The 14592-nt window shown below is 39.2% G+C and overlaps 2 protein-coding genes across 2 annotated transcripts; one reads left to right on the top strand and one right to left on the bottom strand.

Annotated features, from left to right (window-relative positions):
- Positions 1 to 243: 243 nt before the first annotated feature.
- Positions 244 to 6085, bottom strand: LOC135597708 (ERBB-3 BINDING PROTEIN 1). The gene is made up of 10 exons (XM_065091043.1): positions 5939 to 6085; positions 5735 to 5845; positions 5556 to 5640; positions 5321 to 5470; positions 5075 to 5228; positions 1599 to 1814; positions 1326 to 1462; positions 1139 to 1230; positions 757 to 939; positions 244 to 563 (listed from the first exon to the last, which is right to left on the bottom strand). The coding sequence occupies exons 2-10, from the start codon at positions 5826 to 5828 to the stop codon at positions 487 to 489; spliced, it is 1188 nt and encodes a 395-aa protein (XP_064947115.1). The 5' UTR covers positions 5829 to 5845; positions 5939 to 6085; the 3' UTR covers positions 244 to 486.
- Positions 6086 to 10021: 3936 nt separating this feature from the next.
- Positions 10022 to 11831, top strand: LOC103972251 (jasmonate-induced oxygenase 1). Its single transcript, XM_009386520.3, has 3 exons — positions 10022 to 10584; positions 10672 to 11002; positions 11427 to 11831. The coding sequence occupies exons 1-3, from the start codon at positions 10091 to 10093 to the stop codon at positions 11679 to 11681; spliced, it is 1080 nt and encodes a 359-aa protein (XP_009384795.2). The 5' UTR covers positions 10022 to 10090; the 3' UTR covers positions 11682 to 11831.
- The last annotated feature ends 2761 nt before the right edge of the window (positions 11832 to 14592 follow it).

Here is a 14592-nt window from a genome sequence, read left to right on the forward strand (position 1 = left end):
TATATATATATATATATAGAGAGAGAGAGAGAGAGATGTATGTATATATATATATATATATATATAGAGAGAGAGAGAGAGAGAGAGAGAGAGAGAGAGAGAGAGAGAGATGTGAGGAAAATATACGTACCCTTTTACTCAAACATGACGTAATAATATTCTTAATAATTGAAATAGCTTCTTATCTTGAGAAGCCCCGCTGAAGCAACTGCAACAGAGCCCCAGCAACATATACAACTCGTCTTCACAAGGTAATATGCTTGTGCATAAATGAGTCCACGACCGAAGCAACACAATTTATTTGTTTTGACATCCTCCTCACCGAAGCTTTGCGAAATTTTAGTACAAAAATCCTTTAACTCTCCTCGAATTAGAATAATGTGGATTTCCATTTCCCAAACACACAATTCATTCAAAGGTTGGAAGGCTTGGGGAAGTACTAACAAATTCAATAGGAGTACACCATAACTCAAGACACTGGTCAGACTAAGCAACTGCAGTATTCGATGTGGTGTCCATTGGTTCGGCGTCTGCGGAGTCATCACGGCCATCTCCTTTCTTGCCTACAAGCAGCAAAAAAATGGCATAGATATAAGACTATCAAAGTAAATAGTAAATTTGCTGGCATAAAAAATCATCAGCGAAGGAATTAAAACCACAAATGCCTATGTTCTGTAAATAAGCACGAGACACTTGACAACTAATACACTTTCAAACTAACACCTAGCAGGGTGAACTAGGACAACGGATGCTCACCCTTTTTCTTCTTTCCTCCACCTTTCTTCTTTGTCTTTGTTCCCAACGCCAACCATGCCTTTATTTCAGGATTGTCATCGATAGTCTTGGTAGGCTGCAACTGTTGAAGTGGGTGAGAAGTAACCCTGTCTGACCCATTGGGCATCAACAGTAACGTAAACTTAATGTGCGCAACAAGATCTCCTGTAAACATAAGCCAATAGGTTAACTCACTAGTGAACAATCTACATACCCGATGACATGTATTTGAAGACCGTTAACATTCGGCCATTCTAAACGACTTCAATGTTTAGTTTCACAGCAGAATTCAACCAAAAATAAATAAATTGAAAGAAGTTAGCCAGCGATTTGACATACAACTGCCAGAGCTAATAAATCATACCAGGCTTCTCATGCAACACAGGGTATGGCTGTAAAAGATCATGGTTCACACATTCAACAAGTCCAAGTCGAGCTCGCTTCTCTTCTAAAGCCCTGTGAAAAATAATAAAAGGCACATGGTTCCAAAATAAAAAGCCCAAAAAGAAAAATAGAACTTGAGTTCTAGAAAAGAACACATGAAGGCAAACCTTGCAGAAAATGGCATAATTGGGAATTTTTGGCTTATTTCACTGAAAATAAACCTCGATGACTTCATTTTTAAGTGATAGCTTTTATCGACAGCTCTTTTGTATATGGTAGTTTGCTTCTCATCCAACAGTTTCGGCTGCAAGTTAATTTGTCATGAATCAGTAGAGAAGAGTGAGGATGGATTACAAGAGAAAATGAAGTAAAAACATATCAAGAGGCATGAATTTCAGTGATGATAATCACATGATAAGTCTTAAGAATACCATTCTCACCTTTCCTTCACCTGTACTAGTCACGATATCAATTGCGTACACTTCATTTTCTTCGAATTCCACTTCATCAACACGAGTTTCAGGGTTCGTTACACTTATTATGACTTTGTTCCCATCAATTACAAACTGTTTTAACTGATGACTAAGCACTCCCTCAACAATTTTGCAATCATAGGCAGCAGCTACCTTCTGAATAGCTTCTGTGACGTCCTTATTCTGCCAAAACAAAGCATGGTACAAGATCTAAAACTCACAAGGAATTCACAACTAGACACATAAGAACACCTGATTGTACTGCTTGTGCTACATTAACATAAAATATAACTGACAATTAGATATCTAGAACCCATTCCTCAACTAGCTGATAGACATACGAGGTTAAGAAGCTAAGCAGTCCAAAGGAGCGAGTGAATGAGAAACTGCATAATTACAAAATCCAAATGAAAATATGAGTCGACGAATTCTGGAAAGCATTATTGACTATATGACTAAGAACAAACCACTGAAGCTCCTATAAGTACTTCACAACTAAGAAAGACACCAAAAAAAAAGCTTGTGTGGTGAAACTCATAAACCTACTTATGAAGATCAACAAAGAATGATATTTAATAAACTGGAAATAACTTGCTCAATTGTAAGCAAGTTCTTAAGATCCATCATGTTGATTTGAACATTAATTAAAAATTTTCCAAGCATCTCAACGCTAACTGCACAATACCAGCATAATATTCATCTCAAACTCACACCAACTAACTCGGGTTAATAGGTGCAGACCCATAGCATAACTTACTGTTGGTAGGCAGATTTCTAATCAATATAAGAGACTGCAAATTAATTGTGAAGGCATCACAATCATGATTTTTTTTAAAAAAAAATAATCTTTCTATTAATCTGCACCTATCTGAAGTATTGTAGTGGAACCTTATTCCCAGAAACAAATAAGGGCTTCCACAATTGGGCAACCGGCTTTCTAAACAGCCTTTGCAGTTGTAGGTCTTCTAATTTGTCAGAATCTTCCACAGTGATCCAGATTAGGACAATAGAATAATTAAACAGTTGATTAAAATGTCAGCAAACATCCAACACCATCAAAAATCAGACTGACCAACAGTTAATTTATCGTAGTGGAAAACATTTGCACAATTTATTTATAAAAGTGAACTGAAAGTAGATCCTTTTTCAAACACAAAGGTAGAAAATGACAATCTTGTTAACCATGTAAGAAAAAACCAGTCAAAGAACCGTCCACCTCATCATATTAAGTTTGGTGAAGACAATGACAAAGTAGATTCTTCTTGGTGAAGCAGTTGGTTTAACAGAACAAGCATCAATATCCAGTATGTTCACAGCATACTAAAATTCAAACATGATGGCCCCACATAGTGAATTCACACAACCATTTAAGAAAGGACCTAAATGGAAAATGAAGAACAGTATACTGAGTTCAGTAAGATAGGAATTTTATTGAAAATATTCCAAATAGGGAAAACTTGAATCGCCATTTACACAGCAAAAAGAATCTGGGAGAACAACTAGTCACAATCTAAAAATCACATGCGCAAAACACCAAATCCTCATAAACTTAAGAAACCAATATATAAGTTTGTTTGTTAGAATTAGTTCCCTTTGAAGATAAATGATGCTGAGGCTCAAAAAGTTATTATTTTGATGACAAAAGTTGCGTTGACAACGAAAAAGACAAATAATTGCATGCACAAAAGTATCTTTGAGTAGAAACCATGAAAGAGAAGGTAAAAGGGAAAATATGCTGAAAAACTTAGCTGTGTAACTATCTGGATAATGATACACGCATGAGAACGACATAGGATTAGTTGGTTTGCCTTTTTTGGGTTAAGCACAAATAGAAATACTGGTCATTTACAACATCATATATGGTATTACAATCTTGCTAGTCGCCAGTCTCATGATCGATTTGGTCAAAAAAACAATTACACCTGAAAGCTTAAAACTCAATGAAGCATAAAATTCTGAACATCCCACAGAAGCAACCTGCATCCAAACACCAACTCAATTTCCAAAACAACCATATTAACAGATATAAATTGTACATCTAATTATTAATTAGACAGTCCACACAACTGACGATAAATGATCTTTTGGGAATTTATTGTTCATGCATCTGACAGATCTGAGCACTTCAAAGCATTCAAATAAATCTAAAACAAAAATATTGGTCCAATGCCTCTCGAACTCATGACTTGCATTTGTTCTTGATATGCCCATATGATGCTCTTTGCTCTATTGCTATCGGTGAATCGAATGATATGTTAAATATGACCTTATTCTTGAGCTCATGTCTTACATTATGATCATGATTTGCTCCTATGTTCTCATATATTCCTTTGATAACAATGAATCGAATGACAAGCCAAATATGACTCCATTATTGAACTCATGCCTTACATTATGATCTTGATTCACTCTTATGTTGTTATATGTTCATTTGATATCAATGAATCAAATGAAATGACATATATGCCTCTTGAGCTCTACCTTTTGATCATGATTTGCTTATACATTGCTCTTTGGTCCCGGTTAAGTATGAATCATATTAAATGCTAAGTATGACTCTTGAATCCATGTTTTGCACCTTGATGCTTATGCCACATGATTAACTTCCTCTATGTCATGGATATGATAGTCACTTGCTGAACTTTGTAACTCACATTGTTGTTATATAAATTTTTCAAGCTAGCTTGTCACTCACACATGTTAGTTTTAGACTGGGCAGTGGAATGCTAGAATATTGTGACATTTTTGGTGGTCTAACAAGATGTTATCGTAAAGAACATTTTGCTTGTAATGTAATCTAAAACTATAAGTTGGTGTGTGTTGTTGTAAAGGTTAAAAGATCTCCCATGTTTTGAAAGTTTAGAATGTTAAATGTGAAGGCTTCATATTGGTCTGAACTTGTGGTAAATGATTGATTTTTATGATTACGGTGTTTGCATTGGATCTTGTGAGTCTATAAGTGGTTATTAATGATTTTGATTTGACATTGGGTTTTATAGAGTCATCAAGTGATGTGTTATATGTTTATAGACCGCATAGGTTTTATAGTATGTGTGTGAATGAGAATTGAATGCATCCGATGTCCTCAAATTCCATGTTATGGATTTGGGTTTGGATACGCGGGCAATTGAAAAATATTCTTGATTTAAGATAGGTTCACGCCTCTAGGATGTCATCTTAGGGGTGTGACAGGGGTGGTATCAACATTTAACCATTTTATTATTATCCACTAAACACCAAAAAGAAAGCACCAATCCATTGGCACATGTGGGCACAAAATTAAAATTAACATAACTATGATACAACCGAGTGATAAGATGAACATTTCAGAAGCAAGTAATCAGGAAAAACATTTTTGGTTTTATTATGCTTATAGAATAATACAAATTCCATATACAAAAAAAGGTTAACTTAATACTAATCTCATGCTTAAAAATAGTTACCTTCTTTCCAGGCCTCACGAGCCGCAAGGCAACTTCTGCTGCGGTATTGGCAGCAGCGATCACATCTGCAGCCCTGCCGGTCACAGGTCCTTCCTGGATAACATGAGTGTGTGCGACCACCGCAATAAACCCATCGATATGGCATCCCATGTCACTGCAAACCAGAGAACCATCGGAAGAGACATTACACATCACCGGTCCCTCAGAACGGATATCACCTAACAATTGATATTCGTCAATACGTACATTTTCACAATGTCATTCGCTTCCAGAACTGCCTCGTCGCTCCCTAGCGGTGAGAAATGGCACACTGTATTATTGACAGAAACGCATGTTGGGAAGCCTACACCCCTTTCAATCTTTCTCTTTACATTTTTGTACATGTTCCCCGTTTGCCTAATTGCACCCATGACAAGCTTCCACTTCCTCAATATTCAATATACCGAAGTAGAAAAGACGATCAGTAACAAGAAATACATACTCTCTGATAAAAGCGTCGCCTTTCTCGCAGAGATCAACGATCTTGGCTTTGGGTTTGCACTCCGATACCACCAGCTGAAGGGCCTCTGCACGGGGCAAACAATTAGCTCTTAGAAGCAACATTTCCCAGAATCATACACACCGAAAGAAAGAATCTAAAGAACGGGTCGGGAACACTACTATTGACGATCTCAGCGGCGCTCTTGTACTTGGTGACGACATCGGGGGAGGTGAGATCCAACTCCTTCTCCTCCCTTGCTTCGTCGTCCGACATCTCTCGAAACCCTAGACCTTATACTCCAAAGAAGAAGATAAATAAATTATAGAAACAGACGATCGCTATAAAACAGAAGAACCATTTGAGCGCTCGAAATATATGTCTACCTTTGGAAAACAGATGGAAAGCACAACGATGCGTGCGCGGGTACAGGGGCTCTTCGATATCAGGGAGAGAAAACGCTACCGTCGGTGCGACGGTCACATCAAATCAACGAGAAGAAGAAAAGATTTAGGGTTTCGGGCGGCCGGCACACACAGTCGGTGGCGGCTTAGGGCATTAGTTGTAGTCGATCACGAGAATAGCACGTGCTGAGGTGATTCCGTCCGATGATATTGCCATATTGGTCCTTTTGCATGCAAGTCCTCTTCCAATTTAAATTTTCACATGGGGGTTCCTATAATAATTAAATATGGATAACAAAACAATAAATTGACTTAAATTGGTTTTTTTTGTTGTGATTTATCTTTTTTTATTTCATGGAGAACAATATGTGATTTATCTATAAGAGAATTTTTTTTGGCTAGAAAATATCCATGTTTTATGTATTTTCTAAAGGGTATCCCTCTTTTGATTTTTAAAATAATATATCTAATTTAAAACTATCTTTTTGTCAAAATTTTCACTGATTTTTATTAATTTTTAACTGTTATGATATTTTTATATAACTCATTTATAGTGTTTTATTGACCCATAAATAACACTATAAATGTTATTAAAAAATATTACTCTGGTTATTATAATATTATATTTTTTAAAAATTTACAGTATTTTATTTAAAATAAAAATCATCGCGTTAAATGGCATCAATTTAAACAACAGTGATGAGTATTTAGTATCAACATTAATTGGCCATTCATACTCTTGTCGACGTGGCCAAGAGTACGATCACACTGTTATGGTTTCTATTTATTGGGACCCAACAACTTATGAAAGGTTATGTTTGTAAATCCAAATGCAATGCTGAGTAATCCCATCACAACTTCTATTGTCAAGTTTAAGGGAATTCTTCTTTTCGCGATTCGGATGATTAAGACTAAATAATAATTTATTTGATGATTATAAAGTATAATAATAATAATAATAATAATAATAATAATTTTATTGGAGTTCTGTTTTAGATTTGGGAAGACAAAATGGTTTTATGGCTAAGGCATTAAACCGGTCGAAAAAAATTAAGAACAGCTTAGAACCACATTAAACCTGATCGATTGATTAACAGTTACGATTTAAATTTGAATGGAAACCGAATTGGGAAACGATGGAAAGAGTGAAAGTAATTTTTTTAACTCTTAAATTCTTACTGTCATATATGACTTACACAAAAGGAGATTAAATAATATAACATTATCGTTAATAAAAATAATTAAGATCACAAGTAATAAAAAGCAACTAATTTTTACTAGATAAAAAAAAATCTCTCAAGAATGAGTTGAATTAACGCACACAATATATATATACTAAAGGTATTGTATTACCCCTCAAACCTCGTAATGCATTCGACAGGTGTACTGCCCCAACGCAACATCGTCATGGTAATCCTTGGTCGTAGTTTGACTTTAAGAGACTCGAGTTTAACTTCGGTAACCTAATCCGCAGGTGTCTCCTGAAGAGACGATGCGGTGATCTCAGCGGTGGTCCGTGGGTTTCGCCCGAGAGAGAAATCACCTGGAAATAGAGGGCTGGCAGAGAGCACAGGCCGAGGATACGGCTCCGGCGATCACTTCGCCGCAAATGAGCAACGTGGAAAGCATGCTGATGCTGATACGCTCGAGAATCGAAGTGGCTCTCGCCGTATCAGTCAAACAGCGGAAAAAAACTGGTCTTCGCTGTTGAATGATCCGCTGGAGGATGTCATCTACCATATGTGACAACATGACGCACGTCCACCAGCTGCTGATGTCATATTTGCGCCGCAGCTGTTTGAGGAAACGACCGAAAGAGCTCTCGCGCCAAAAGCTTTTGCGGTGCACGTCTGTCGGCCACCGCTGCCGGTGTCGCTGCATGCGGCCGCAATGTCACGCATCAAGAACACGTTGCGGTGCAGAAAGATGCAACCATGGAACGGCAAGTCGATGCTTGCCGCAGATTAAAATGAATATAAAGGAGCGAAGCTTTGACCGTACTCTCTTCGGGTGTTCCAAATGCAGTGAATCTGCCATGGAAGAGCCAATCCCATCCATAAGGTTGGTCTTTCAACGTCACTACCATGGAGCGGCGGTGCTCGTGGCCCGTACTCCACGTAGAGAAGCAGAAGTAGAGGCTAAGAAAATGGCAAATTGCCATCGAATGATGTTACTTTTCGATAAAGAACAATAATTTTTGTTGATCCGTCTTCAACCTCTGCCTCTTCGACGGTGAGAAATGCATCGTATGGACGACCGTATCTAAATGAAACACTATAATTCGACCAAGTAGGAAAATAAGAGACATGAGCAATGGAATCGGACCTATGAATGTTATATGAGTAGTGGAAATGCTGCACACGTCCAAATGAACTCCTGATAAATATGACGAGCCATCGTCGTCTACCTGAAAAATGGATTTAAAGTCAAAGCAAAGATGTACTGACCATAATTGATTTGACATGGAGAAGATAACTAGAACGTGCAAATGCTTTCATTCAACTTTAGAGGCTACGAGATAACTGTTCTTTGTTTTGTGCTGATGCGTGTGTGAAAACTTGAACGAGAAATAAAGGAATAATCTCACATAGCGATCCGATGATTGATTAAGTTTGATCAATAATTTAACAAGATTAAATTTCTGTGTCGAATTGATAACTAATCTCATAGTTGATTGATTTCGGCTCAAAACTTATCATAGGATTGAAAATAACTCAAATTATGTTAACCCAAGTAAATAAAAAAATATTTTATAAAAAAATCAAACGATAAGTAAAATTCAAGTTTGGATCCTTCAAAATAAAAATATATTAAATGTGATTTTATGAAAAATTACTACGTTTTCAAACCCTTGATCGAGACTAATGTTATTATTCTAACTTTTATAATATCGACTCCGTATGTATGTATATATTAACTTCGACTATTTTTTTCTCAAACTCATTTTATGGTTTATAAAAATCTCATAAGCTGATTTATGATGGGAAGATCGTCATTGATGTCTCTATCAACCTGCAGAAATTCAAAGATAACTAAGAAGATGACTCGAATGCTCCCTTACCTACCTACCTTGTGATCGACATGTAAAAAGATTAGAATAAAATGGAATACTTGACTTAATATCTTTGATATTTAAGTGTTAGGATTGAAATGAAAAGTGAAGTTATGGGTGAACAATAACTATCTCGATAACATTAAGTTGATGGGACCTTTATAATAGGCTGAGCCTTAGGAAAATATTTGCGGCAAAGCCGCATATTGCATTGATGTTTTTCTTTTATTAAAACTAAAAAATAATTATTGTTTGAGAAATGAAACCTTATAGAGTATAATTAATCAATTTAATATCTCATTACAAATCCTCGACGAAAAATTAGTCTAAAGGGCTTTGCGGCGACACTGTCATCGTCGATGGCTTCGTTGTGGGCTCATATAAAGACCAAATTAAAATAAGAAGCAACAAAATTGACCAAATCCCATTTCTTTAATGTTCGACAGATACAGACCCGCTCAGCGGTTCACATTCTTTCTTCCCATCTGAAACACATGCTATTTTAATCCTCTCGAGCTAACTTGACACCTTTTGATTGCTTCGATCCGATAAACTATACGGTGGACTGCGCTCACCGTAGAATTTGGCATATAAATACGTATGTCACAAGTCAACCAATCAGAGGACGGCAGAAGACGACTTTTTTTTTTTTATGCTTTTAGATCATCAACCGTTGTAGTCTGCATCGTGATTTGCGAATTTGTTGATCTCGAATCACAATGACGGTATGTCTGTGCGTATTATTTTCTCGTTCATCCTTTCATGGAGGGGAATCGTTCCTCCTTTGCATTCAAGTCGGCCAAACACGACTTGCATCATTTTTCTTCTTTAATTTATCCAATCAAAAAAGTCCACTCGCCACCATTTTTATCACGTTAGCATCACAATCCAAACCCCACCACCACCACCATCACCTCCCCCCCCCCCCATCCACCACACCTCTCTTTCTTTTTCTCACTTGTCCATCTTGCTCTATAAATACGCTCGTCCTATGGACGCTTACAGCCGTAGCTCAACAAACGAGCCTTGTTGCTGCGGTTGTCGTCCCCTAGATTGCTTCGACGCCTTGGAGTTGTAGTCTCATGGATTGCCCGCAAGGATGGCCCGAACAGGTAGTTCGCGTCCAGGCCTTGTCCGACAGCGGTCTGATGACGATTCCAGACCTGTACGTCAAGCCGCCGGCCGAGCGCCCGTCGGTTGGTAACGGTGGTGACGTTACGTCCGACATCCCGGTCATCGAACTGGGGAGGCTGGCGGAGGGAGCGGCGGAGTGCCGCGCCACCATCCGCGCCGTGGGGGACGCGTGCAGCGACTGGGGATTCTTCCAGGTGGTGAACCATGGGGTAAACCCGGACCTCGTCGCCAGGGTCCGGGAGGTGTGGCGGGCCTTCTTCCATCTCCCTATGGAGGAGAAGCAAGCTTACGCTAATGACCCCAAGACTTACGAGGGCTACGGCAGCCGTGTCGGCGTCGAAAAGGGTGCCATATTGGACTGGGGTGACTACTTCTTCCTCCACCTCCTCCCCGAATCCATCAAGAACCAGAACAAGTGGCCTGCCCTGCCATCGTCTTGCAGGTACAGAACACTCCATTGTCATATAACAGTACTAGTAACGATGGAAAACCATAGTATTCATGGACATGCATGCGCGTGATCGAGCAGGGAGACGGTGCAAGAGTATGCAGATGAGTTAGCGAAGCTGTGTGGGACGCTGATGAAGGCGCTGTCCATAAGCTTAGGCCTGGACGTGGAGCAGCTGCAGACCGCCTTCGGAGGGGACGCCGTCGGCGCGTGCCTCCGCGTGAACTACTACCCAAGGTGCCCGCAGCCGGAGCTCACCCTCGGCCTCTCCGCCCACTCCGATCCCGGTGGCCTCACCATCCTCCTCGCCGACGACTGCGTCAACGGTCTCCAAGTCCGCAGAGGCGACGACTGGGTCACCGTCCAACCCATCCCCGGCGCTTTCATCGTAAACGTCGGCGACCAGATTCAGGTATAGCCCCGATCCACCTGGTGGCGGTACGTGTGTCGTGCATCTCTTAGCGACTACTTTGTTCGTTGATGGTTATGTTGGTTTCTTAACCATCTGTCAGTATCTTATTTACGTATGGCCATTCGGATGCACGAGTCCGACATCCCCCATCCCTCTGTGGATGACGCGAGGTTTTGTCTTCATATACCGTGTGCGTCGTCCTACCTAGTTTTGGACGCTTGCCGCCATCGCTGTTCGCCCTCTGGCGGTGGTGATCGATAGCTATCTTAATCTTTGGTCAACGTCCGAAACACATGGGCCGGGTTGACCGCAGCACAGTGACTTACAAAACAAGTCTACCTAAGCCGCTCACGTCGGATGCGATGCACGCGATGGATGTGGAAACGGCAGCAGCAAGTTTAACCTGCGTTTCATTTGGTTGCAGGTTCTGAGTAACGCAGTGTACAGGAGCGTGGAACACCGAGTGGTGGTGAACGCAGCACAGGAGCGGCTCTCGCTGGCCTTCTTCTACAATCCGAGGAGCGACGTAGCGATCGCGCCGGTGAGCAAGCTGGTGACGCCGGAGCGGCCGCAGCTGTACCAGCCGATGACCTTCGACGAGTATCGTCTGTACATCAGGAAGAAGGGGCCGAAGGGGAAGTCGCAGGTGGAGTCATTGAAGGCTCAGAGTGTTAATTGATCAGGTGTACGTCATCTGCTTGCTGTGATATGTCCACATGTAGCGAGCCATGATTGCAGATCTTGCTTGGGTTATACTATATATACGTACATGTCGAAGTTGTTGGGAGGTAAAGAAATAATTCAGAAATTAATAAATAATATGTCAGAAAAATCCATATAAGAGTTAAATATCATTTCACAAATCTCACGTACCGTTGAAAAGAATAAAAGATAAATAAAATTATTAAAGAAACTTAAATACATTAACATGTAACTCTCCAAAATAGGATATCCCTTAACAGAATAGATGATTTTCTTCGACAGAATAGAAAGATTTTCTCATATAATTGGAGAAATCTTATCTGTTATCACATACAACCATAGAGAATATTGTATGTCATGAGATATTGCTCTTCTTGAATTTTTGTTTTTTTTATCAGTAAATATGTGATATCTTATAAAGAAAAATCCAAAAATTTATTAGGTTCCAACAGATTAAATCGACACATAATTGTGACCAAGAAAAGATGCATGCCGAATACTCCTAATGACATGTAGCATGAGAAACCAATCGCTCAAGAACAAGATGTCGATCAAATCAGTGTTCTTTCTTTTCTGTAACACTTTGACAAGCGATGAACTCTTTGCTAACATCTTCAAGACAAGTGGGCCGAGTTAATTACCACGTCACATTCTCTTTGATCATTCACTGAGTTTTACAATGCCGAACTCTAATCCATCCAACAAATGGAAATGCTCTTTTGTTTGTTCTTGTGATAACCACGGTTTAAGGACAGAGCAAAGAAGAGCTCAGCCATAAAGGAGGGGAAGAACTAAAGAATGATTAAGCAGTACGACTTTTAACTCGTAGCGAATCAATCTCTGTTCGAGCATTAATGCATGCCGACATCTTCTTCTTTGAACCCACGAATAATCTTCTATGTTCAATCATGCCAGTACGAAGTGTATGTGAATCTTTAATGGTTCATCATGGTCGGCATGATGAAGCATATTAACAAGTCTTTTGATGAGGTCAACGACCCTTCGAGCAATCTCCATACGACTCGAGCAGTAAACAACGGGTGGAGCCAACATTCTTATAACTCCATCCACTGAATCGAGACGTCACTCACAAGCTTCAACAACGCTGCTTTGATTATTCCTGAGAGAGAGAGAGAGAGAGAGAGAGAGAGATTCCAGGATCTGCTGACACAGTTAATGAAGAGGTTTCTGTGGACTCCAATGGATTTCGCCACTGGCCATGTGGAGGGAACCCCTCATCGTTTGCAAGCTGATCATGAGGCCCAACTTCTCTCCGCATGCAATGAATCAGAGTTCTATAAGCTTCACCGGTCCTTTCTACAAATAAAATAGGAAGGTCATGAGTTGCCGACCTCCGATTGCTTTCAGTAAAGCATGGAGTGCTCCTCCTCCGTCGCAATAGATGCCGCCGACATGTCAACCTAAGATTCTACTCAAAGCTGGCAGTTGTCGACACACTTCCGGCTTCTTTGTCAAGGCTTCCCGCGTTGTGTGGTGTTCAATGGTATATGTGCAGGTTTACAAGTCTTCCCAATATTTTCACATTGCACTTTCTAGTCTATGAGCCTCAAGTCTTCGTGTAGCATGTGAAGTCCGAGGTGTGGGGGATGAAATGTCGTTCTGTGCTCGTTGCTCAGTTGATGGCTTTGGCTTTTCTTATCAGGATGGCTTTGACCGGTTACCGAAGAGACTTGTTTGTTTGGTTCTGTACTTTTAATGATGAGCGAACCATAATGCAATCAGATCAAGGGTCGGTCGGTTGGGGGGGAGAAAGGACAACAATAGCAGCGGAAGCGAAGAGAGAGAGAGAGAGAGAGAGAGAGAGAGAGAGAGAGAGAGAGAAAGAGGGGGAAAGGGAATTAGCGGAAAAGTCTATAGTATTAGGTTTTTATTAGCTGGTATCTGCATAGTTAAGTTTTACTCACGGACGTCCCTTTGATAATATTTTTGAATCGATCTGTTTTACACCCATAGATACATGGGCCGATTTGATCCAATCTAACCATTTGGATCGAATTGAATTGAATTGAATTTTGTTGAATATATGAAACATATGAGTATAATCAAGATATCCTCATCAAATCAATCTAATTTTTTTTTTCTAAAATAATAGACATGATTTTAAGGCATTTAACATTATTTTTGTTTATTTATTTTTTTAATATAATTTTAGGGTTAATAAATTTTTGATTGAATTGATGATAAACTATAATTAGTTAAATTTTCACTAAATCTTTCTAAACTTCTTTAGTATTACTAAGTTGAGATATAATATATTTAGTATTATTTTTCTATTTTTATATAAATTTAGAGTGTTATTTTTGAAATAAGATAGTTTTAAGTTAAATTTTTGATTGATTGTAACTCAAGTATAACTCCTTATATTTTTTTGTTAAATCTATCTAAACATCTCTAGAATTACAATGACGAGATATAATATATCTAGTATAATTTTTTTTCATATGAATTAATAATAATTAATTTTTAAAAATAATATTATTTTTGTGTTGAATGATCAACTTGAGTGTAACTTCTTTTTAAAATAAACCGTTAGAACGAAGAGCAGGTAACATTCAAGTTGAAGTGGGATAACAAGGAGGAAAAATGTGAAGAGGAGAATGAGAAAGAGGAGAGAGGAGGCAATGATGGCGTTGGGAGTGGATTATGAGGAGGAGAAAGTCTAAGGGGTCGGGAAGGAGAAGGTCATAATAGAGGATAAGGAGGAGGAGACGAAGATGATGGAGTAGAAGAAGGAGGAAGACGCTAATAAGAAGGGTGCGGAGGGGAAAGTCAATGAGGATGAGAAGGATAAGGAGGAGGAGACAAAGATGATGGAGTGGAAGGAAGAAGAAGCTAATAAATAGGAAGGAAGTGGAGGAGAAAGTCAA

Source organism: Musa acuminata, chromosome BXJ1-11 (assembly GCF_036884655.1).
Source record: "Musa acuminata AAA Group cultivar baxijiao chromosome BXJ1-11, Cavendish_Baxijiao_AAA, whole genome shotgun sequence".
NCBI classification, from domain to species: Eukaryota; Viridiplantae; Streptophyta; class Magnoliopsida; order Zingiberales; family Musaceae; genus Musa; species Musa acuminata.

What these genes read in the sequence shown, in the direction of transcription:
- LOC135597708 (XM_065091043.1), bottom strand. Translation starts at nt 5,828, where the DNA reads ATGTCGGACGACGAAGCAAGGGAGGAGAAGGAGTTGGATCTCACCTCC. An exon ending in GGCGACGCTTTTATCAGAGA is followed by an intron (nt 5,471 to 5,555) that starts GTATGTATTTCT and finishes GGGTGCAATTAG; the next exon opens with GCAAACGGGGAACATGTACA. An exon ending in TCGTGAGGCCTGGAAAGAAG is followed by an intron (nt 1,815 to 5,074) that starts GTAACTATTTTT and finishes TTGTTTTGGCAG; the next exon opens with AATAAGGACGTCACAGAAGC.
- LOC103972251 (XM_009386520.3), top strand. Translation starts at nt 10,091, where the DNA reads ATGGATTGCCCGCAAGGATGGCCCGAACAGGTAGTTCGCGTCCAGGCC. An exon ending in GCCCTGCCATCGTCTTGCAG is followed by an intron (nt 10,585 to 10,671) that starts GTACAGAACACT and finishes GTGATCGAGCAG; the next exon opens with GGAGACGGTGCAAGAGTATG. An exon ending in ACGTCGGCGACCAGATTCAG is followed by an intron (nt 11,003 to 11,426) that starts GTATAGCCCCGA and finishes ATTTGGTTGCAG; the next exon opens with GTTCTGAGTAACGCAGTGTA.